The 21,445-nt window shown below is 44.6% G+C and overlaps 3 protein-coding genes and 1 long non-coding RNA gene across 4 annotated transcripts; 2 read left to right on the forward strand and 2 right to left on the reverse strand.

Moving 5' to 3' along the window:
- The first annotated feature begins 462 nt into the window (after positions 1-462).
- Positions 463-6,088, forward strand: cactin. Its single transcript, XM_053437508.1, has 10 exons — positions 463-785; positions 1,311-1,950; positions 2,057-2,152; positions 2,245-2,390; positions 3,088-3,250; positions 3,791-3,905; positions 4,018-4,210; positions 4,573-4,695; positions 4,840-5,195; positions 5,399-6,088. The coding sequence occupies exons 1-10, from the start codon at positions 481-483 to the stop codon at positions 5,887-5,889; spliced, it is 2,628 nt and encodes an 875-aa protein (XP_053293483.1). The 5' UTR covers positions 463-480; the 3' UTR covers positions 5,890-6,088.
- A 233-nt stretch (positions 6,089-6,321) lies between these two features.
- sema4e (semaphorin 4e) lies at positions 6,322-14,011 on the reverse strand. Its single transcript, XM_053437856.1, has 15 exons — positions 13,441-14,011; positions 11,340-11,652; positions 11,056-11,201; positions 10,594-10,656; positions 10,412-10,510; positions 10,232-10,331; positions 9,749-9,859; positions 9,477-9,628; positions 9,136-9,314; positions 8,843-8,999; positions 8,441-8,663; positions 8,168-8,283; positions 7,894-8,051; positions 7,762-7,814; positions 6,322-7,418 (listed from the first exon to the last, which is right to left on the reverse strand). Exons 2-15 carry the CDS (start codon positions 11,446-11,448, stop codon positions 6,808-6,810), a joined length of 2,277 nt encoding a protein of 758 aa, XP_053293831.1. The 5' UTR covers positions 11,449-11,652; positions 13,441-14,011; the 3' UTR covers positions 6,322-6,807.
- Positions 14,012-15,687: 1,676 nt separating this feature from the next.
- stap2a (signal transducing adaptor family member 2a) lies at positions 15,688-21,228 on the reverse strand. Its single transcript, XM_053437857.1, has 11 exons — positions 21,121-21,228; positions 20,089-20,160; positions 19,877-19,996; positions 19,427-19,483; positions 19,178-19,329; positions 18,965-19,096; positions 18,790-18,859; positions 18,315-18,417; positions 18,122-18,217; positions 16,987-17,118; positions 15,688-16,900 (listed from the first exon to the last, which is right to left on the reverse strand). The coding sequence occupies exons 1-11, from the start codon at positions 21,226-21,228 to the stop codon at positions 16,845-16,847; spliced, it is 1,098 nt and encodes a 365-aa protein (XP_053293832.1). The 3' UTR covers positions 15,688-16,844.
- Positions 16,006-17,830, forward strand: LOC128454449 (uncharacterized). Its single transcript, XR_008341629.1, has 2 exons — positions 16,006-16,170; positions 16,875-17,830. It is a non-coding gene; the product is annotated as an uncharacterized LOC128454449 (long non-coding RNA).
- Positions 21,229-21,445: the final 217 nt, after the last annotated feature.

Below are 21,445 nucleotides of genomic sequence, written 5' to 3' on the forward strand. Positions count from 1 at the left end.
ACTTCATTTATCAGTGACATGACGTCACCAAAACGCGATGTTGTTTGTGTTTAAGAGAAGCGGCTCTGACCTATTTTCATTTCCTGGTTGTTTTAACACAGGATCACGTGTAAGTGACGGTAAATGTACTACTGATGTTTCATGTGCTGTAAAAACTGTATTTAAACGTAACGCTTATTTATTTGTTATTTATTTTCGCCAGCTATGCACCCGACGTCAGTAATATGCGCCACAGTGTAGAAAGCCCCCCCTGAGCAGGCCTTTTAACAGCCTGAGTAGTTAATTTTTAACCATACAAAGATCATATTGATTTCAGGAATATGTTGAGGTCAACGCGATTATTTACTTTTGTATGTCACAAATAGACTGCTTTTTCAACTGTGTTGTATTTAAATCGTGTGTCAGCAAACCTATGTCTTTGTTACCTCTTATTTACGCGACTCGGGACTTCCAGGACCCCGCACTGAGCAGAACTTCGCGATGAGTTCGAAGTCACGACGTCGGTCCCGCTCCAGGTCCAGAAGCCGAGGCCGGGGGCCGCGGAACCGGTCCAAAGTCAGCATGTCCCCGTCCCTTGAGGAACGGAGAGACCGCAGTCGGTCTTCGGACTCGAAAAGAACCGCCCGTGGCCGCGTGCGGTCCGTCAGCAGGAACTCGAACGGCGGATCTCCTGTCCGGCGTCGGCCTCAACACAAGGACCGTCCCGGCTCCAGAAGCGGCTCTGAGAGCGACTTCAGGCCGGGAGCACACCGGCCCAGGAGCAAGTCCAGGGGTCGGTCATCCAGGTAACTGTCTTCTTCGATTCACTGTCAGTGCTGCTTCTCATCGGGTCCCGGTGACCTGCGGTTACAATGGATCAGGTTGATCAGTCACTGACTGTCAGAGTTTCTGATCCATCACAGTATGATAAAAGTCAACAGAGCATTAGTTTGACTTTCCAAAGATTTAAGGATAACTTCTTAATTCTAAAACACATATACATCTGTGAATATTATCTTCCTGAGAGCATAAGTAAGACCATGGTTTCTCATAAAAGAGCACAAATGTACATAAATGATCAGTGTGTAGAGTTTAGTAAGCTCTAATGATGACGTTTCAGGTTGACTCAAAAGGTGTTTAGTTTGTCCAGTTAAGGCTACTGTAAAAAACATGGCGGCCTTGATAGAGACAGGGGTTAGGGAGCAAATCGTACGATTTAGATGACACACGTTAGTTAAGAGATCTCTAGGATTATTTTATATTTATTTCTGCCAATAGATCTTCACCTGAATCTTACCCACTGGATTTTAATCAACATTTTTTTGTACCAGTTCTGATTCAGATGATCCTAAAATGATGAGAAGGAGAAAGGAAATGGAGACGCGGAGAGGAACATCTCATGACAGAACGAGGAGAAAGTCTGGGTCCAGCTCAGACTCCCATGATGGAAGCAGTGATAGAGAAATAAGAAGAAGGAGAAGTCCTGACAGACAGAGTCCAACTCAGGGTAAACAAAAAAAGGAGCAGGATAGAGACAGAGAGAGGAGGAGGAGGAGGAGCAGCAGCAGGGACCAGAAGAGAAAAACAGAGGGAGACAAAAGACAAGAGCAAAGGAAGAGGAGCGAGGACAGAGAGCCAGGGAGAAGCGAACAAGGCAAAGAGAGTGACAGAGATAGAGTCCACAGTGCTAGAGGGAGGCAGCGTTCCAGCTCCCCCGAGTCGTCTGATAGCTCAGGTTCTGACCAAGAGGGCCGTGCAGTTAGAGAGAAGGTCGATAAAAAGAAACAGAAGGACATGCTGAAAGCTCTGGAGACACCAGAGGAGAAGAGGGCCAGAAGACTGGCAAAGAAGGAAACAAAGGAGAAGAAAAGGAGAGAGAAGATGGGCTGGAGCGAGGAGTACATGGGGTACACCAATGCAGACAATCCCTTCGGTGACAACAACTTGTTAGGAACATTTAAATGGCAGAAGGTGAGTTGGGGAGCAGCGTCCAGTAGCTACAGATCCACTCAGTCAGAGTAGTTGGGAACTTTTTTTTCTATTGTGTAAATAATTTGTGTGTGTGTGTGGTTTTCAGGCGTTGGATATGAAAGGCATCGGCCATCTCGGAGAAAGAGATCTCAAAGACAGGAACAAACATATTCAGGAGGAGAACCGCAGAGAGCTGCAGAAGGTATGAGCATGAGGCTATATATTTGTTTCTGGTCATATAATGTTTCAGAGTTATGAGAAACAGCTTTTTAATGAATCATTATAATTGTGTAGGTTAAACAACTTCGTCTGGAGCGGGAGCGAGAGAAAGCCATGAGAGAGACTGAGCTGGAGATGCTGCAGAGAGAGAAAGAGGCGGAGCATTTCAAGACCTGGGCCGAACAGGAAGACAACTTCCACTTGCACCAGGCCAAACTACGGTAAGTCTCCAGCAACAGTTACAAGGTTTAAAGTGCATGGTCATCTTTACTGTCCTGCTTGAGTTCACTCTCCACAAATAAACAGTGAGTGTGACAACACTTAAAACATATATGGAATATAAATTCACACCAATTACAAAAGTGCCAGTAAGCGTAAGTAAAAATGTGCATAGAATTAGGAATGGAAAAGTGCAGATTGTAAATATACAACATACGAAACACAAAGCCTATTAGTCAGGGTTTGCTGTGGTAGAATAGAGGCCAAGCCCAACCCACACCTGACCGGTGTTCAGACGGGACCGGACCCGGGGACCCTGTCAGGTTCGGGTCGGGTTGTCACGCTCTCCAGCAGGAACACATCACAGAGAAATGGAGTTATGTTAAATTATAATCTTAACGTGGGATGTCTTGAGAGTACAATCTCACCGATCGATCACTAAAACTCCCTGTGGAGTGAAATGTCTTTAAAGTCCACAATAGCATGAGACCTCTTAAGGACCTGACTATTATACAAAACTTGACATGACTCCCCTAGAATTCTTACCCCTTATGTCACAGAGCACTTCTCTTATAGTATGCTTTACCTCATTGTGTATTTGTGTATCAGTTTGTTTGCACTTTTCCAGTCCAGTTCCAGGATCCTGCAACAGTTCCTGATGACACGCATTGTCTGAAAATCCTTGTGCTGTGTGTTTAGATCAAAGATTCGAATTCGTGATGGGCGCGCCAAACCCATCGATCTTTTGGCGAAGTACATCAGTGCGGAGGATGACGATCTCGCTGTGGAGATGCATGAACCTTACACCTTCCTCAATGGGCTCACAGTCACCGACATGGATGACCTGCTGGAGGACATCAAGGTGTGTTGTTATGTTACATTCCAAGGTCTAAGTGGTGTAGCTTAGCATAGCACTGGATTTTAAAGGGGGGATAGTGTATTAAACAGAATACTGTGAAAAAAGTGCAGGAACAATTCCCAGTAAATACAGATTGATATAAAATGGATCATGTTATATAAATATAGGTATAAATATTGTGATTAGAAATTCATCGCCTTCTGCCAAATCTGCCGAAAATCACTGCAGTTTTCTTTCATGAGTATTTCCTGTAATTGCCACTGAGGGGTGCCAAAACCCCACATATTCAAAAAGTATTGTTTCAACATATTTGAGCCATCAGGCTCTGAAAGATGTTTGAAGGATGTGAATGTGGTGCACAGCAGTCTGTCAGTTTGAACTGTGTTACAATACAGTCAAATGTAGACACAACTTTAAACATGAATGATTGTGAACTCAGTAGAGATGTTCTGACCCTAAGCACAACAGAGGACATGTTATTTGTTGCTTTGCACCTTTTATAGTTAAAACGGACTCTCATTGTAAGTGCTGTCATACCGACAGGTGTATATGGAGTTGGAGCAAGGCAAAAACGTGGACTTCTGGAGAGACATGACGACCATCACTGAGGACGAGATCAGCAAACTGAGGAAACTGGAGGCCTCTGGGAAAGGACCAGGTACCTAATTTTTTTTTCTTCATTATCATCAAACAGTGGTGAATGCCACAGGAAGCTATGCTCAGCCACACATTATTTTTCTTTTCTTAATGCAATCTTTGTGAAACCCCAGGAGACCGGCGTGAAGGCATCAACACAGCTGTTACCACTGACGTCCAGATAGTGTTCAAAGGGAAGACGTACAGCCAGCTGCAGGCTCTGCACCTGAACATTGAGACAAAGATTCGGGCTGGAGGATCCAACCTTGATATTGGTTACTGGGAGAGCCTGCTGCAGCAAGTCAGGGTCTACATGGCCCGAGCCAGGTACGCCCACTGTTCCTCTGCTCCTGAAATCCTTATAAATTCATAAATCTCTGTCTTTCTGTCATTAAATTGTCTTGACAAACACTCATCTGATTGACATGAAACGTGACATTGTTGCTGCTGAGGACGCTGGGAAGCGGATGAGTCGTTGTCAAGACCCTAACTGAAAGTTACTGTGTGATGTTGAAAATGAAGAAGACTATTCTTTGATTAAACTATAAAATTACAGAGCTAATTTAAAAAAAAAAAACATAGTAATTTTGTAAATTTTGCTAGAAGTTGTACAGATTTGGAACTACCCAGTGAACTCGGGAGTAGAAAAAATCGCTTAGTTGTTTGTGTGCGTGTGTTTTATGTATCAGGTTGAGAGAGCGACACCAAGATGTGCTGCGTCAGAAGCTGTTCAAGCTCAAACAGGAACAAGGAGTGGAAAGTGAGCCTCTGTTCCCCATCATCAAAGAGGAGCCAGACAATGAGGAAGATGAGTAAGTTACCCAGACAGCACGTGCTGCACACATCCAGAAACTGTAGAGACCCGTAGGCTCGGTCAGTTTCTGTGCTCCAGGGTCAAATCTCCCATCAGCCTGCATTGGTTCTGATATGTATGTATTTTTGTTTTTTAACTACAGGGAGAGAGCGAGAACCAGAGAGAATGCAACAGAGGAACCGGGACAGTCGTCATCTTCGTCCTCCACAAAAAATAAGAACAGAGAAACAGATGGCGAAGAGGCGGGACCATCCAAATCCCCAACAGGAAAACAAGATGAGGAGGGAAAAGAAAAGGGTGAAGAGGAGAAGGGCGAGGTGGTGGAGGCCGTATTGACGGAGGAGGACCTGATCCAGCAGAGCCAGGCAGAGTATGACTCAGGCCGCTACAGTCCTACGCTGCTCACGCAGTCTGAGCTGCCGCTGGACACTCACACCATCACCCCGGAGGAGGACGCACACCGACTGCAGCTGGCACGCACACAGCTCCAAGCTACCGGTATGAGACCTTATAAAACCACACACACACAAAAACAAGATGTGCCTTAAGATAATAAATTGTGTTGCCAGTTGTAAGAGAACATCTAGAAGAGTCAATTCCAAGCAGTAGACGTGTTAAGTAAATTAGTCATGTATAAAATGAGTTTAATGTGGCGCAGACATTTCACTAACTGCTGCTTCTTTGACTTCTCTGTCCATCAGACGAAGCCAGCGAGAGCGCCGAGGACGCCTTTGTTCGTCGAGCCAAAGAGGGCATGGGCAATGATGAGGCCCAGTTCAGTGTAGAGTTCCCAGTCGGGGGGAAGATGTACCTGTGGGCAGACAAATATCGCCCCAGGAAACCCCGCTTCTTCAATCGGGTGCACACGGGCTTTGAGTGGAACAAATACAACCAGACGCATTACGACTTCGACAACCCTCCGCCCAAGATCGTCCAGGGATACAAGTTCAACATTTTCTATCCTGACCTGATCGACAAGCGCTCCACCCCGCAGTACTTCCTCGAGCCCAGTCCCGACAACAAGGACTTCGGGATATTAAGATTCCACGCAGGGCCTCCGTACGAGGACATCGCCTTCAAGATCGTGAACAGGGAGTGGGAGTACTCGCACCGGCACGGCTTCCGCTGTCAGTTCGCCAACGGGATCTTCCAGCTGTGGTTCCATTTCAAGAGGTACCGCTACAGGAGATAGACGCCACGTAACAGGATGGACCAAGAGCCCAGTCCCTGGGTTTTAAACACACAGTTTATGATTTATGCTCTATCTGCATTGTTGTATCGTTTGGGAAAAGCCAATTTGTTAAGGTTACAAATAATTTCTGTACTGTTGTTTTAAAAAGTCAATTGTAATGTAGTTGGCAAATTACACATTAAAGATGATTTTTACTCTATGCAAGCTGTGTCTGTGTGATGGTTTTCTGCCAATTTACAACGTCAGATTTCACAGGCAAAACACTTGGTGTCTAATCAAGAGATTCTATGTTTAAAACTGTAAAAGTACCAAGATGATTTATACGTGTGATTAACGTCCACATCTGTTCTTCACATTCATGTCAAGTCCTGTCGTAGAAAACTAGTAAAAACCCTGTTGCAAATATTTGGATTCAATGCAACAACACATGCATCAGGTAGAAAATGGTTTTAATACAACAAAACAAATCTTTGCATTTAGTGGTTAGGAAGAAATTGGCTCAATTTTAGTCATTGTACATTCCCTGTTAAAAACCACACCAATCTTTACAAGAAAACTCAACCCATAACAGAATTTACAACAATTAGTAAAAAAACTAAAAACATACTTATTAAAATGTACATTCTACTGTTGAAATTCAAGCAACTCATTTGTACAAAACAGTTCATAGATTCTTAAAACAAGGTTTCGTTAATCTGGAAGTAACCTTTTACTCCAACCTATTGGAATTCTTATGAAAATCAATGTCTCAACTGAGATATTACAGACGAACCGATGAATCTATTTGTGCTTTGAAACAAAAGTCTGCCTTACCTTTTGTTAAAACTTAAATCTCCCCTCAAGAGTAAATTGAATAATTTGCTTGTCATTTTCCAATTTTGGACTCATCATCAATGTGCTGCAGCGGTGGTAGGTTATTCATTCTCCCCCTGCAGCACTGAACTCCACCTCCTCTCCGGTGTGGTTGTTATTGCTTCTGCCGTTGTCTCTTCCGGACACCATGGGCTTGTCCTCTGCCGCCGCAGACCTCTGTGCCTCATGGTGCCACTCAGGATTCAGCCCCCCTTCCTCGTGGGATTGTTGGCCATTTTTCTTCCCACACTTGCAGGGAAGTGGTATGTGTCCTTTGTAAAAGTTCCAGGCCAAAAGAACAAGTAGGGAAATGACCAGGATGGCTACTACGGCCTGCAGACCAGCCACAGAGGGGCCGTCCTTCTGGGCTTGTGGAGACAATGTATCAATGCTCTTGCCTGAGCCTGCCGTGGCTATTGTGAGCTGGTACTCTGCCACAGTGGTTGTGTACTCGTTGGTTTTCGAGCGCTCCACAGACAGGCAGCGGTAGCGACCACCATCTCTGTCTGAGACGTTGAAGATATACAGTCCGTCTTGTTGTAGCTGAAAACGGTCTGAGGGGGTCAGACGTTGTTTGTCCCGCTCCCACCTGGTCCCTGCCAAGTTGGAAGACGAAGGGCAATGGAGCTTCGTGTTGCTACCAGGCCAGATGGACCTATTCACTGGTTTAAAAGGGTCTGAAAACCAAACAGACACAAATGACCTCAATTATGATGAGTTAATCTTCCTTGTGTCTAATGCTTGTCTCTCTTGGACTATTGGCTACACTGCCCCCCCTGCCCAGTGATTTCCTAGGGCACTGCTCTGTTTCATCTGCTCAATTCATATCTGTAAGTTTTCAGAAGATGTGCACAAATACAGATGAAAGGAACGCAGAGTGGACACTGAGGCTCTAATTTATGTTTAGCATTAATGAGCCTTAAGAAGGAAAAAATGCAAACCCTGACACATTCAGTTTTATTCAAGATCCAAATAAACGTGCTGAACACACTGCGTCGGTTCAACTGTGCTCTGACTCACCAGCATCTGGGCAAAGAGAGGCGTCTCCTTTTTTCAAACTTTGGATCAGCTTTCTGAAGATGCAAAAATAACGGAAATATTAGTTTGGCTGAACCAGAACACGACACTGCTCGTCTGAAGAGCTGCCTGTACCTTTGTGAACTCGAGAGGGCAACGCATTTCCGAACAACATTGTCCCAGCCACAGTAAGGGTCTCTTGCTAGAATGCAGTCCATGCAGGATGAGGACCGCTCACAGCTGGCCAGTGGTATCTGTGCTGCTCCGTAGTCTGAACCTGCATAGAGCTGAGCCTGTGCACACACACGCAGAATAATCACAATGTTGTATGTGCAGAAATATATAATAAACATGAATAGTTATATATATACAGCGACACATGTTTCGCTGTGTTTGAGTTTCAAATTACCGTGACATTCGAAAATTTCAGAATCTTGATTGGCTCCGGGGGATCGAAAAGTTGTATTTCCTCTATGATGAACATCTCTCCATCGTAGTTCACCGCTTTCAGCATGGTGCCCTCGTCTTTTCATATAAAAACAGAACAACATAACATTTTATACACTAACGCAAATGGCCTCACGTGTAACACTCATCTTGTCCACTTTTTAAAAGCAGCGAATTGAAATACACACAGGAAGTGGCAGTTTGCAGCATTTATAAAAAAAATGACCACACACACCTGTGCCAACAAACATCACGTGATACATCTCGCCATCTGCGTCCTGCATTTCATTGACTATGATGCGTGTGAATGTAGCTCCCCTTCGCACCAGCAGTGGCTTGTCTCCTATTGGCTGGATGGACTGGTCCATGAGGGGCCTATCTTTGATAAATTGAAGGGTCCGATCAGGGAGGTCCAGAGTCTGATTTATACCCGCTTTACGAGCCTCGTTGTTTATGCACTGGCGAGAGAGAGGAGGGCAAGGAAAGAGCAAAGGGAGAACAACGGAGTCAGAGTACAAAAGGAGTCAGCTTTCTGCTGGGCCACTCGTTAAAAAACAAAAAGGAGTTGCTTTTGGAGATTTTGTTTTGTTTCTCACACACACACAGGCACACACACACACACAGTGGGCACACTCACAGCTCCAGGCCGAGGGACGGGGACATCTCCGCTATACATCACCCACTTGACAAAAGAGGTTTCTACGGGGACTGGAGTCTTGTACTTCCCCTGCGCAAACACTTTGCTGATCTCAGACACCTTGTACGCACACACTGCAGACAGGTCTGATGTGCCCCTGAAACACGAACACAGAAAATGTGAGCCGAGCGGTGTGCCAAAAAACATTAAAGAGCCAAAGACCGTTAAAGAAAAAAAGCTAGCCTCCTTCCTCTTGGACAAACACACTAACACGTCTGTTAAACCAAACTCACCACTGTGGTGTGAAGATGGCATAGAACATACAGTCCTTCCAGTGCAGCTGGGGGTCACACCAGAGGTAAGTATCCTGTATTATGTGCGGCAGCTGGGACTCCAGCACCGGACAATCCATCCTGGCCTTCAGGAAGGATGTCCACTTCTTCTGCAAAGTCCTCTGACCTCCAAGATCCCCCTGTGGGCACAGACACACCTTTAATTCCATACAAACGGAAACCTCCAATCAAACAACGGAACAGGGCGAAACGAGCGTAACTGAGGAAGCACTGTTTATATACTATTGTGTGGGTAAATGGAGCTGTTAAAATAAGCACACGCATGGTGAGCTCTTAATCACCTTGCAGACGCGGGCTACACGGGAGACCATCAGTTTGTTGTAGCAGTCGCACTCCACAGCCGTCTCACTGAAGAACAAGTAAACCTTGTCGTCATCTCCCTCCTCATTTTTGTCACTCTCTGGCATCTGAGCCATAGAAACGAAATGGGGCTCTGGTGTATAAAAGAGAAAAGACATTAACTTTGACTCAGCTATCCAGCAAAGCTCAACAAGTTCAGTGCAGAGACAGTGAAGTCCAAACATTAATTATTTTAAAAAACATCACATCTTACCGTTAAGCCAGGAAGTCTTGAACTCGGTGCGTATGGAGACAGGAGAGCTGCGCATCAGGATTGGTTCAGAGCCCAGGAAGTTAATTGAAGTGGCTGAGTAAAGGTTGTTATCTATTGAAACAAGACAGAAAACACAAAAATTTAAATTAAAATGTCCCCATTTTAAAGGCCCCACTTCCAATAAAGCCTAGTCTGCTCTCATTGGCCAGCTAGCCGTCTCTGTTGTGATTGGTCAACAGCCTCCAGCACAAGTAGGAAATGTTTGATGCTACTCTCACTTTATCTGGCTTTGCTAGCGCCACACTAGCCACTACATGCATTATGCAAATGTAGAGCATTGTCACGTGAGCCCAAAAGTAAAACCCAAACTCCTGATAAGGATGTTTCTGGAGCAGTGTTTTCTTTGGATTTACTGTGGACTTTTTATAATATATCTCCTTTAACAATCTTGATTTCTTAATCTGTTGTTGAAGAGCTACTCACCAACCATGATGGAGCTGTATCTCTGAGAAGGATCAAATGGACACTTCCCTTTGCCATCCTCTTCTTTCTTCTCGAGAGTCAGCTTCCCATCTGCATAGGACTGCATTGACACACAGCAATTCATTAGACGGAAAATTTATACAGCAGTTTAGTTTGTACAAAATGACAAGCGGCTCTTACCATGTAATCACACTCTGGATCGAAGGCATTGGTTCCACACACATACATCCTGTTATCCTCCATCTTATGTAATATCCTTATATAGTTCATGCAGTCCTTCTGTAAATACAGATCAAAAAAGCAATAAGTACATCTGCTCAATGCATAGTCAGTTCTAGTGAGAAAAACCAGAAGGGACCCACCTCAGGATCTTTGCCTTTGTTTGTGCACTCATCTTTTTGTTCTTTTGTCACTTCCCATTTCACCTAGGAGAGACAACAGTTTTTGTTACACATTCCACCACAATGGGTTTCCTATCATAGAGGTTGATAAACGCAACGCCAGAGGTAGTTGAAATCTGTGAGGCAAGTTTCACCATAAACTAGTTGTTTTCCTGTGTTAAGTTAAAACATTACCTCCAAACTCGACACTTGCATTTCAAAGTTTGTTTGGACAAGATTAAAACCCAAGAGCAACATAAGCCTGAGAGGTTGAATTCAGGTCACAGAGTCGGGCCCAACGCGGAAGTTTGTTCTTATAATTAAAAAAATTCTAGCCGTCATCCAAGAAATCTCTGATAAGAATTTCCAAAAGCTAACAATCAACGGGCCTTGCTCCAAGATGGAACTGGCCATAACCGCATAGTAGACAAAAGGTGTTCTTACTGAGGCATGTTTCTTGGAGATGTTGTTGAGGTCAAGAGCATACACTGCCTCCCTGGCACCCAGCAGCAGCAGATCCAGGTCTTCTCTCAACAACATGGTGGAGTAGTTGAAAACGCCTTTCTCGTGAAACAGGTGAGCCTTGACCACTATTGACAGAACATGACCGATTCATTATTGAGCAGCCACCCTGTTTCCCAATGAGTCTATCCCTTATTTAACTGTGTTTGCCAATATGGGATGACACACTGTAAGCTAAGAGTATACAAACAGGCAGTAACACTCACTATCATGGGGCACAGTTTTGCGGGGAACACAGTCCAGTGGTGAGGCGTCTTCCAGCACCAAGGCCACGGGCAGCAGCCAAAAGACGCAGAGGGAGAGCAGCGGATGCATGGCTCCTTTGTTCAAGCTGAGAGGAATTTACGCTTTATTGTTTCCCCAACAGTCACTCTCACAGAGGTAGAGACAGCAAGTGGCATCTATGACGTGGTGAGGTCTGTGCAGGCTGAAGAGCCCCGGCCCCTTCACTGGCTCCGCTCAGCGGGCTGTCCATGGTGAGATAGATGGCCCACACCAAAGAGACAAAGCAGAGGAAGGCTGAAAGAGACAAGGTTGGATGGGTATCACAATCAACTCACCAAACGTGAGACCTGAAAGATGAAAAATACAAAATCTTAGGCTGTGTAAAGACAGACACAAAACAAATGGGGGAAATGAGATGTGAGGAGAATCCTTAAAGATGTGTTGAAAACAAGGTGAAAGACACAAAGGGAAAAAAGAGAGAAAAAGTAGAGGAATGGCCAGAGGGAGCAGAGTGAGCTAAAGTCAGCACAGCAGTAATTCTGTCAGTGCCATAGTGATGTTAATGCAGGGCCATGAAAGGCATTCAGCAGGGTGCAGGCATGTCAACCTCAGCTCTCCTGCAGCACCAAACACAAGCACACAATGAGATGCACAGACGCTGCCAAAAGTGTGGTGCAGATGAGCGCCGGTGACCGAGTTTGTTGCAAGAGCAGTTTTACATGAAGTGACAGGAAACACTATGGTTCGAGTCATCACTGCACCGCAGTTAAGAAATCCTACACTTCCTCTGCCTGCTCAGAGCTGTAGCTATGACAGCTGTTGTCACAAGTGATCTTGTCCTGCAGACGGTGTTCCTACGACCTGCGGAGTAGGTGTGAACCAATGAAGGGGCTTCTTTCCCAACAGAGATGTGCCGCGTTTCACCGATGAGCTGCAGCATGTCAGAGAATGCAGCTCTGATAAGATGTTTCACATATTTGTCCCTGGGGGCCATAGCCAGCTTCGCTCAACACACACACGCACACTGGTTTGTGCAGCTTTCCTTAGTAGGACTTTGCACTGACTTACATTGATTGTTGGCAGCCGAACCAGAACCTTATCCATAACCATGACCAATTCATGCCCAACCCTAACCTCCAGTTCCATCTTATCCCTAACCTTAACCAGGAGCTCAGAAATGATGTTTTAATTCATTGGGACTGGGCTGTAGGTCCTCATGAGGTTTACTGGACCTGAGAAGGTCTGTGTTTATGCTGGAAAAGGAAAAATGAGTACACACACACACACAAGTCTCTCTAGAGTGAGGACAGTCATTAGCATAATGCATTCTCTAGCTCCTTACACTAAGGATCATAAATAAAAGGCCTAACCCTAACCTAAACCTAATTCTAACCCTAAAACCAGGTCTCAACCCTCAAACAGCCCTTTGAATTTGTGAGGGCTGATCAAAATGTCCTCACAATGATGGTATTGAACAGAAACTGGCCCTAAGCTATAGAAAGAGATGTGCACACATACACACACAACCACACAGTAGTGTCTCGTGGACTTCAGACGACATTGCGTTGATTTACATTGATTTCATTGGGATTTACTCTTACCTCACTTCTTGCCTAAACCTAGTTCAAAGCTAACCGTAGCCTAAACCTAGCTTAAACCTAACTCACAAATCATGTCGTCGCTTTAAACTGGTTTTATTCACATACACGGACTTGCTTTGTCCCCATAGTGTGATTGTGTAACTACATTCAGGTCCCCACAACATGAGGAATACCTGGGCCGGAAACACACACCCACACCCACCCAACACACCCACACACTGCACTTTTGCGCCATATGGCCCCCGGCAATGAAAAGCCAGCTCGATTTGTAGCATTAAACTGCCAGCTGCTGATAATAGGTTGTTTAAACCACGTTGTTGTGTTAGTAACGCGACACAGAAAACAGTTTAGCAGTTAGCTAGTACTTTGTTTCACTTTAATTAAAACACAAGTTGTTATTTTACGGCATGTAGTAAAGCTGTAAACTCTCACACACACAAACCTTCATTCGGCAGCTCAGCAGGTTCAACGCGACACTTACCTGCGCGCGGACACGCCCGAGACTGTGTGCGCCTCCATTCAGGAAAGTAGTCCCAGCACCTGTGAGTTCGGCGCAGTTTGAAGGATCTCGGCGACGGTCCGCTGCAGGTCGGTGTGAAGACGAGCTCAGGTTGAAGATGAACAAATACAAAAAAACGAGAAATGAACCCGACACAACAGCCGCTGACGAGAAAGAAGCGCGCAAGTAAGTTAAAGGTTAAACGTGCGGAAACAGGAAAGAAGTAGCGTCTCTGTGTGTCTGTCTCTGTGTGTCTGTGTGTCCCCTCTAAGACACAGCGAAGCTCCGTCACTGGACAGACCCCCGGCTCTCAGCCCGCGGTGAGAAGCGTCTCAATGGCAGCTCTGCTAGTTGTGTTATTGTTGTTCCCTCCTTCGGGCTGACGCGGCGGAAAGACGCTGATCTCTGGTCAGATTAAAACTCGTCCAGTGCACCTGAGTGCCTTAGAGCAGATGACACAGCTGACTCCAGACGGGCGAGGTGAATGATGAAAGCTGCTGTTTTCCAACAGAGCCAACATGTCCAACATGTCCGGACAGGAGAGATTGAGTAACCCAGTGTTTTTCTGTCTTGCACAAGGGGAGCCATTAGTTCCATTCCTCTCATATTCTCAACACATCCAGTGTAATAATGTTGCACCTGCACACACATAATCTATACATAATACAAATCAACCACAGATAATGGAGTCATAATCACTTTCATATGAATTTGGTTGATGCAACTTCCACATTGTGCAAAAAGTCCAAACTTGCAGCTACTTGTTGTTTTGCCCACAGGGCAGACCTATTCTGCAATGGAGACAAATTCAATAAACACAAAACAAATCCAAATTCCATCCCTCTCTTACAAAACATCAGCCAAACCCAGTGTTGTGAATTCCTAAAAACACAGAATTGGATTAAAGCGTATTACATCCTATAATATACATATACCTGACAGGCCACATATTACGTAATACGCTGGCCAAGTGTCCGCTGGGACTGTCTCCAGCTTCCGGTAAAGCAGTAGAAATAATGGATGGATGGATATCTTACTTATCTCAGGCTTTTATGTGTGAACTTCAAGGTCCTCAAGCCAGTAGCACAACAAAGGACTTGGGGGGCTCCAGACAAAGGAACTCGGGGTGTGGAGGGCCTCTCTCCTAGAGTCTCGTAATGCACAATAGACATTCCAGTCTTCAACCAAACCTTAAAAATGTTCTTCTTCAGGATTATGGTGCAGTTATTGTCTCCCATACACAACATTATAGAATTTAAGGAGGTCCTCACAAAATGATTGTTGCTGTGGATCAGCCATTCTTAGGGCAGCATTTCTGCTCAGTAGATGAATGCTTTGCCTATGCCCCTCTTTTAATACGCCTACTTCCATCTTACATCGTCCATATACGCACTGTTCTTTGTTTGTTCTTCTTTGGTACATGTTAGTTCCGTTTGAAAATGTTAGTTCAAGTGGTTTGAAAAAAATAGCAGGTGGTTTTGCAAACTAACAAATGAAAGAGGAACATGTATTTCCTACAGATGTATAGGTTTCAGCTAAGTAGTAGTAGAAAAGACAGTATACACTTCCTGATGAAAATAGCCTCAGTGTAAATCTGTCACATAAAACCCATCTCTACTTCCTCCCAAAATCCAGAAATGAGGCCAACCACTCAACTAATCATAAAAATGTTAATCTGGACATTTCACCTATTTTTATAGCATCAAAATAACTTATTAAAACCAAACTTACCATAAATATTAACACTTGAACAAACAGTGTGATAAAGTACCTAAAATGACAGAAACTATCTCAGAGAAAAAAGTTATTTGACATATACCTTTGGTTTAGTTTAGCATAAAGTAGCATAAAGTAGGCAGGGTTTATGATATACTGCAACCAGCCAGCAGAGGGAGATTGAGACACTTTGGCTTCACTTTTGAGGAGCTGGCTGTCAGGTCGTCCATCTTTATATTCAGTATAATCTGTATATATACAGTATGTGTGTATTATTTGTGAGATCACAGATGGAATGTGGAAATATACTTCCCTACTGAAGTGTAGAAAAGTAAACTTTTACAAAAATAGTTTTTTTCCTTCTATTTATTTGTGGTAAAATATCTTGATTATGGATCATCTCCCGAACCAGCCACTCATGGTAGCAATTAATTCCAATAACTTCTGATTCCCGTAGTTTCATGATGTCACTGGAGGGTCATACTTTCAACTCCAGATGAGGAACGACTGAGATCCATGCAAAAACAATTTAATGCCCTCAATATCTAACAAACACTATTCTTCAATAGTGATCAAGTGGACACATCACATATTGTACAAACATACATGTACGAGAAACCGATCATTGTTAGAAGACTCAAGTCAGTTGATCACAGTTTTCCACGAGTGCTCAGACATATTAAATCTGCTACAGAAATGTCAAATAATGTTTCCCATGTAGAAAAAAACTACCCTCAGATCTGTAATACATTATCATTTTGTTATTGAAGGCAAAAAGGTAGGGTATAATACTGTGATAGCCAAAACCCTTCGTGGGTTCAATCTGGAAAATAAAACTTTTGGTCTTTGCCAAGTTTCTGGTTCTTGTGTACTTAATACTTAATTAGTGTTCTGTCTCTTTAGTTTACAGCCCTTCCACTAGAGGGCACCCTCACACACAGCAGATAGATGTTCTTGAAGGGGAACAGCGGAGGCTCCGAGCAGGTCTGAGCACTGGTGAGTCGTAGCACCATACAGTAGCACATATACACAGTAGCAGAGAATAAGGAAACACTTTAAAATCAGCACCGACATTACAGTCAAAGTTGGGTTTGAAATGAACCAGGGTGGTGTAGCTGTTTCGATCAACAACATATTAATGGTTATCAATGCTTATTAACCACATATAACACTCAGAGCAGCAGGCAGAGACTGTGCAGGTTTCACCTTCAGGCCAGCTCAACTGTATTCACATGATAACTAGATGTAAGATGACGAGGAAGGTGGAGGCCGCTGGGCTGAAACCTGAGCGCGTCTGGTTTATTTTACTTTCGGAGCAGATAAAGTGTCTCAGGTGCGGCAGTGACATCAGCAGGTCAGCACAAACAGACACGGGCTCAGACAGGAAAACATTCGGCTCCGTTGGTGGTCCGAGTGTTTTAGGGGTTTCTCCTGGAGGTTTTAGCTGCCAGTCACATTGATTCACAGAAGGGAAAGTAATAATTTGGTGGGACGGCGGTTTGTAAACAGTTTGATGCATGTGGACGAAGCACTAAAAAGAAAATGGCGGTGTTTGTAGTCCCTTGTCGTCCGCCCAGAAGGCACAGGATGAGTACATAGCTGCGGTGAGAAGGGGTTTGGCACTGAAGATTGAGTTCGCTGTGATAGGAAGTAGTTCCTCCCGATCGAAATCAGTCCTGACTGGCTCGTCTCATCTCCAGCTTCATTTTGAGTTCCTCGTTGAGCGCTGCGGAGAGACAGAGGATAAACACTTTGAGCTGAAAGGCCTGAGGATCGACTGCTGCAGGTGACGTCTGTACTTTATCTACTCACTCTGTGCAAGAGGTGAAGGAGAGAGGATGAGTCGTCTCATCGGGTTGGTGGGCGAGGCCGGTACAGACGTGGTCAGGATACGGCGGTCTGGGGCGGGGGACCTGGACAGGGGACTGCTGCTGCACCACCGATCTGCACCAGAATGAAAGCATGCAGTGATCACTAAGTGTTTTCACACCTGAAGGTCCAAACCAAGCTCCAAACCAAGCTCCATGTCTTTGTTGCGTCGTTCACATTTTATCCGATAAGATTTGGATTCCTACATAGTCTGTGTATGAAGATGGATGACACGTCTCAACTTCCTCCAACTTTCCAGAAATTAAGCTAGAATACCCCAGATACAAATGCTGCCATCTTGCACATTTGGAGCCAGAGTCTGCACAGTAGCAATCAGGGGATGGAGCTGCAGGGGGGAGGTCCAGTCGAAATACGTGCTGGACCAATCAGAAGTCAGTCTCAGATGTCCCCCCATTTTTATAGCATCAAATAACCATTTGAAACAAAATTTCCAGTGGGAAAATATTTTTGATGTGTGCTTTGACTTTATAGTTTGGTCCATGTCCCATACACTCACAAGGAGAAGGTCAGGTTAATAACCTTTACTGCAACCAGCCACCAGGTAGCGATTGAGACACATTGGCTTCACTTTTGATAAGTTGTCATGTCGTCCATCTTTACAGTCTGTAGTCTCACATTGCAATTAAGACTTTTGTGTGACATACTAACATCGTCATTATCTATGTGGGCTGCATTTTTGTGTCTTATATTGGGGTGTATATAACTTCCTAACAAATTGAAATAAAAAATGGTAGCTCCTCCCTCCCCCATGTGGCACCACAGCTCATTTCTGCTTCTCGGCTGTTCCTTTTTTATTGTCCTCAACTTCCTGTTGGTCTGAAAGTCTGAACTATCCCAAAAAGTGTTTTCACACTGAGAAGGAAACGAACCATGACGGAGACTTCCTCTTGGAATAAACATAGGTCATTTGGTTAGAACCATGGTCCTAGTCACCTTTATTTTTGATTCTAACTAAACTGAAAAGTCTGGACCAAGGGTTGATGTGAAAGCACCCTAAGGCTGTCTGTCTGTGACTGTCTGTGACTATCTGTCTGTGTGTCATGTTGAAAAGACAAACCTTGTTTAGGCGGCAGGGCAGGAGCCTTTGGAAGGGGGCTGGTGGGGGCAGTGTGGAGGATCCTTTCTCCATTTTCATCATTGGCAGAAACATATGCTGGTGACATAAAAGGAGTAATAATTGTGTTGGGACTAGTAGATTTATGGTGAGAGAAAGATTAAAAAAAAAGCAGAAGAAGTAAAGTGTTCCTCACTGATATTCTCCTCATATGGCTCCTCCAGTAGGAACGGTTGAAGAGTTCCTGCCGTCTTCTCTACCAGGGCGTCAATGACCTCGTGAAGTGTAGCACAGGGAATCTGAAAAGAGGAAAACAGTTGGATTATATGAAAAAAATCTGATGGATTATTAATGATGTTAAAAAGCCATTTGTCATTAATTTTCACAGTCAGTGTTTAAGATCGTCTGTGTGCTCGACTGTTACCACGTCCTCACTCACTCTGAAAACTCAAATAAAAGACATAAAGAAAAAAGTTAATACAATAAGTTAGTTCTGACAAATTGTCACTCAGACAGAGAGAGATGAGATATTAGCAGCATCTAATCTTTTACTTTCCACTTAATACATGTGATCTAGTGTATTTCCAATAATTTTGAATTTAAGAAATCCACATCCTTTTATTTGGTCAAATATGAATTGTGTATGTATTATACATTTATTACACACTTACAGGATTTTCTACATCGATGACATAACCGCCTTGGTCCCTCTGAGTCACACGGTAATGTCTGAACACCGACCTGGAGCAAAAGACAAATAGAGAGCTCACACATTTTGCTGTGAAGATGGCATCTGTCTGTGTCAATTGGCAGCTGTGGTGTCCAGATGTTCAGCAGGTGTTTTACCCGTTGAGGTCTTGTCGAGTGGTGACAGCCAGCGAGCATCCATCTCTGCCTGGACGGAGCAGCATGTTGCCACTGTCTGGGTGTCGCTCCAGGAGGACTTCAGCCTCTGTCCGCGACACTGGTCGAAAGCACCTGCACGCCACACACAGAGGACGATGACACTCGTGCTCACGCACTCCAAAGCAGTTACTCTGAACACAGAGCAGGACTCACGCTGGGATCTCTCCTACTAAAGGCACGGAGAGCGGGGAGGGAGGAGCACGTGTAGGTGTTCGAATCCTCCGCCTGGACCTCTCTTTGTCCACCACCTCCTTCAGCATCTGCAGCTGGCCCGGCAGCAACGTCAGGCAGGACGGCACATTGAGCTGGGATTGGGTGGAAGGCAGATTTTTTTTTTATTACACGGCTCAAGAGGCAGACACTAGTTAGAGGAATGCTGGTGAGCAAAAGATGAGTATTTACATCAATGACAGAGTAGAGGAAACCTTTCCACAGCTCCCTTGATTCTAGGTTAGGTGCCTGGAAAAGACAAGAGAACTTAACACCTTGTAAGAACAGTTCATTTTATTTTATAATAATGTCATTATATGTTCCCATAACAAATGATGACACAATAAGGTGAAGACATGTTAGGTAAGGTTCAGGTTAGGATTAGGATTATGGAAGTAATAATTATAGTCACGGTTAGAGTAAGTCTCCAGGAAATCAATTTAAGTTAATGTGATTACCACTGAATGTGTGTGTGTGTGTGTGTACTTGTACTTATATCTTTATGAGGAGCATTTTGAGAATAGACCATATATATCGAAGACATTTTGCACTTTTTTCAGTGAGCTGTTTGAGGGTGAAGACTTGGTTTAAGGGTAAGAATAAGTCATTCAGTTGTTAAGGTTAAGGTAAGGGACTAGTTACTGTAAGTTTGGTTTCCCCATCCTTCATGCGTAGGATGAGTCTGGCCGCCTCCAGGTTTCTGTCCCGGCTGCAGTCGTCCTTCAGGGACACAAATCCACTGAGATCCATCTTCTCTACAAACTGCATCACCCCCATACACACACACATAAACGCGTGTTAGCATCAACACACCATGATGCACACTTGCATGTATACAAGGTATACACACTTACATGGGTGTCCTTGGGGTTATTGAAGAAATACAGTGAATTCCCGCAGAGACATGTCCACAGTCGCCTGGATGCCTGTCACACATGGAAATAAGCAGATAGAGAGAGAGCTGGGACAACAACTGGGCTGTTTCCCACATCCGTAATTTAATGGATCCTTCCCTTCTTTATCACTCTCACATTTCCTGTCCCAAGAGATGGATAGAGAGGGGAGCCTCAGCTGTGGTCAATCTGGGATCACTGGGATATCCTGCACCTGAGCCAGGCTCATATTACATGTCTGAATACATTAAAATGAGCATTATGAGAGGGAGGACGTGCATGTGTCCCATTCTTTGTTTGTTACCTTATATGTATCTGTATGTTTATAAAACATGCAGATTGCTAAGTACTTTATTTATAATAGCTTCCATGTCGTGACCCACTGACTCCAAACCAATGCTGAATTATACTAATGGTATTATTAAAATAAACAAATAAGACACAGCTCTTTCTATCGCTTTAAGTGTTTGTTTATTGTATGTGATCATTCATATTTCATAAAATGAATGACTTGACTGGGTGTAACTTTGTACTAGATATGTTGGGAGATGCACAGTCCAGGCTGTCAGGTCAATACCCTGAAATGAAGAGTATTTCTCTGAGTCAGCAGTGAATCTTGGGATATAAACTGCTTGGCAGACATGTGTGTGTGAGAGATACACTGAGTGGGCTCGTTATAAGATCACAGCCACAGATCGTTCACGTGATGTGATTGAAATGACATGCATCGTTTTGACAGCCGACGGGTTTCGATTCTCACGTCGTGATTGCTTCACAGACTCTTCAGAAAACAGACTGATAATGAATCTCTGATCCGCTATGTTAAAGATCTCGAGTGTCGCCTCGCCCAATCCAACACAATAAGGAAGTTGACAGCTCTGTGGGAATGGGGTGGGGGGGGGGATCAGCCGGTGCATTCGTACACACAGATCCTGTCTATCATTAGCATGCACTGGAACAACATGGCTCTACGTCTGCACCGGCAGCGCCTACCTTTTCTTTCGGTCCTCGCTTCTCCAGGTATCCCTCGTAGTAGCAAGGCGGGAGCGGCGCCCGGGCTCCCCCCGGCCCGGGCCGCTGTCTGACGGGTGCAGCCGCCATGAGTGTCGCTGGCTGGGCACCGAGGACAAAGGGGATCCGAGTGATTCTGGGGGAGTGACACGCCTTCCTCGATGAGATAGTACTGTGGCACTAATCCAACAGCTGGCTGCCGGAGCCTGCTGTGTCTGGGGGGTCATGCGGACGGGTGGTGGTGCAGATTAAAAATGGCTGCAGGGGGATAAACGTCCAATATATAGAGATGTTCACTGAACACAAA

This window comes from Pleuronectes platessa, chromosome 13, assembly GCF_947347685.1.
Source record: "Pleuronectes platessa chromosome 13, fPlePla1.1, whole genome shotgun sequence".
NCBI classification, from domain to species: domain Eukaryota; kingdom Metazoa; phylum Chordata; class Actinopteri; order Pleuronectiformes; family Pleuronectidae; genus Pleuronectes; species Pleuronectes platessa.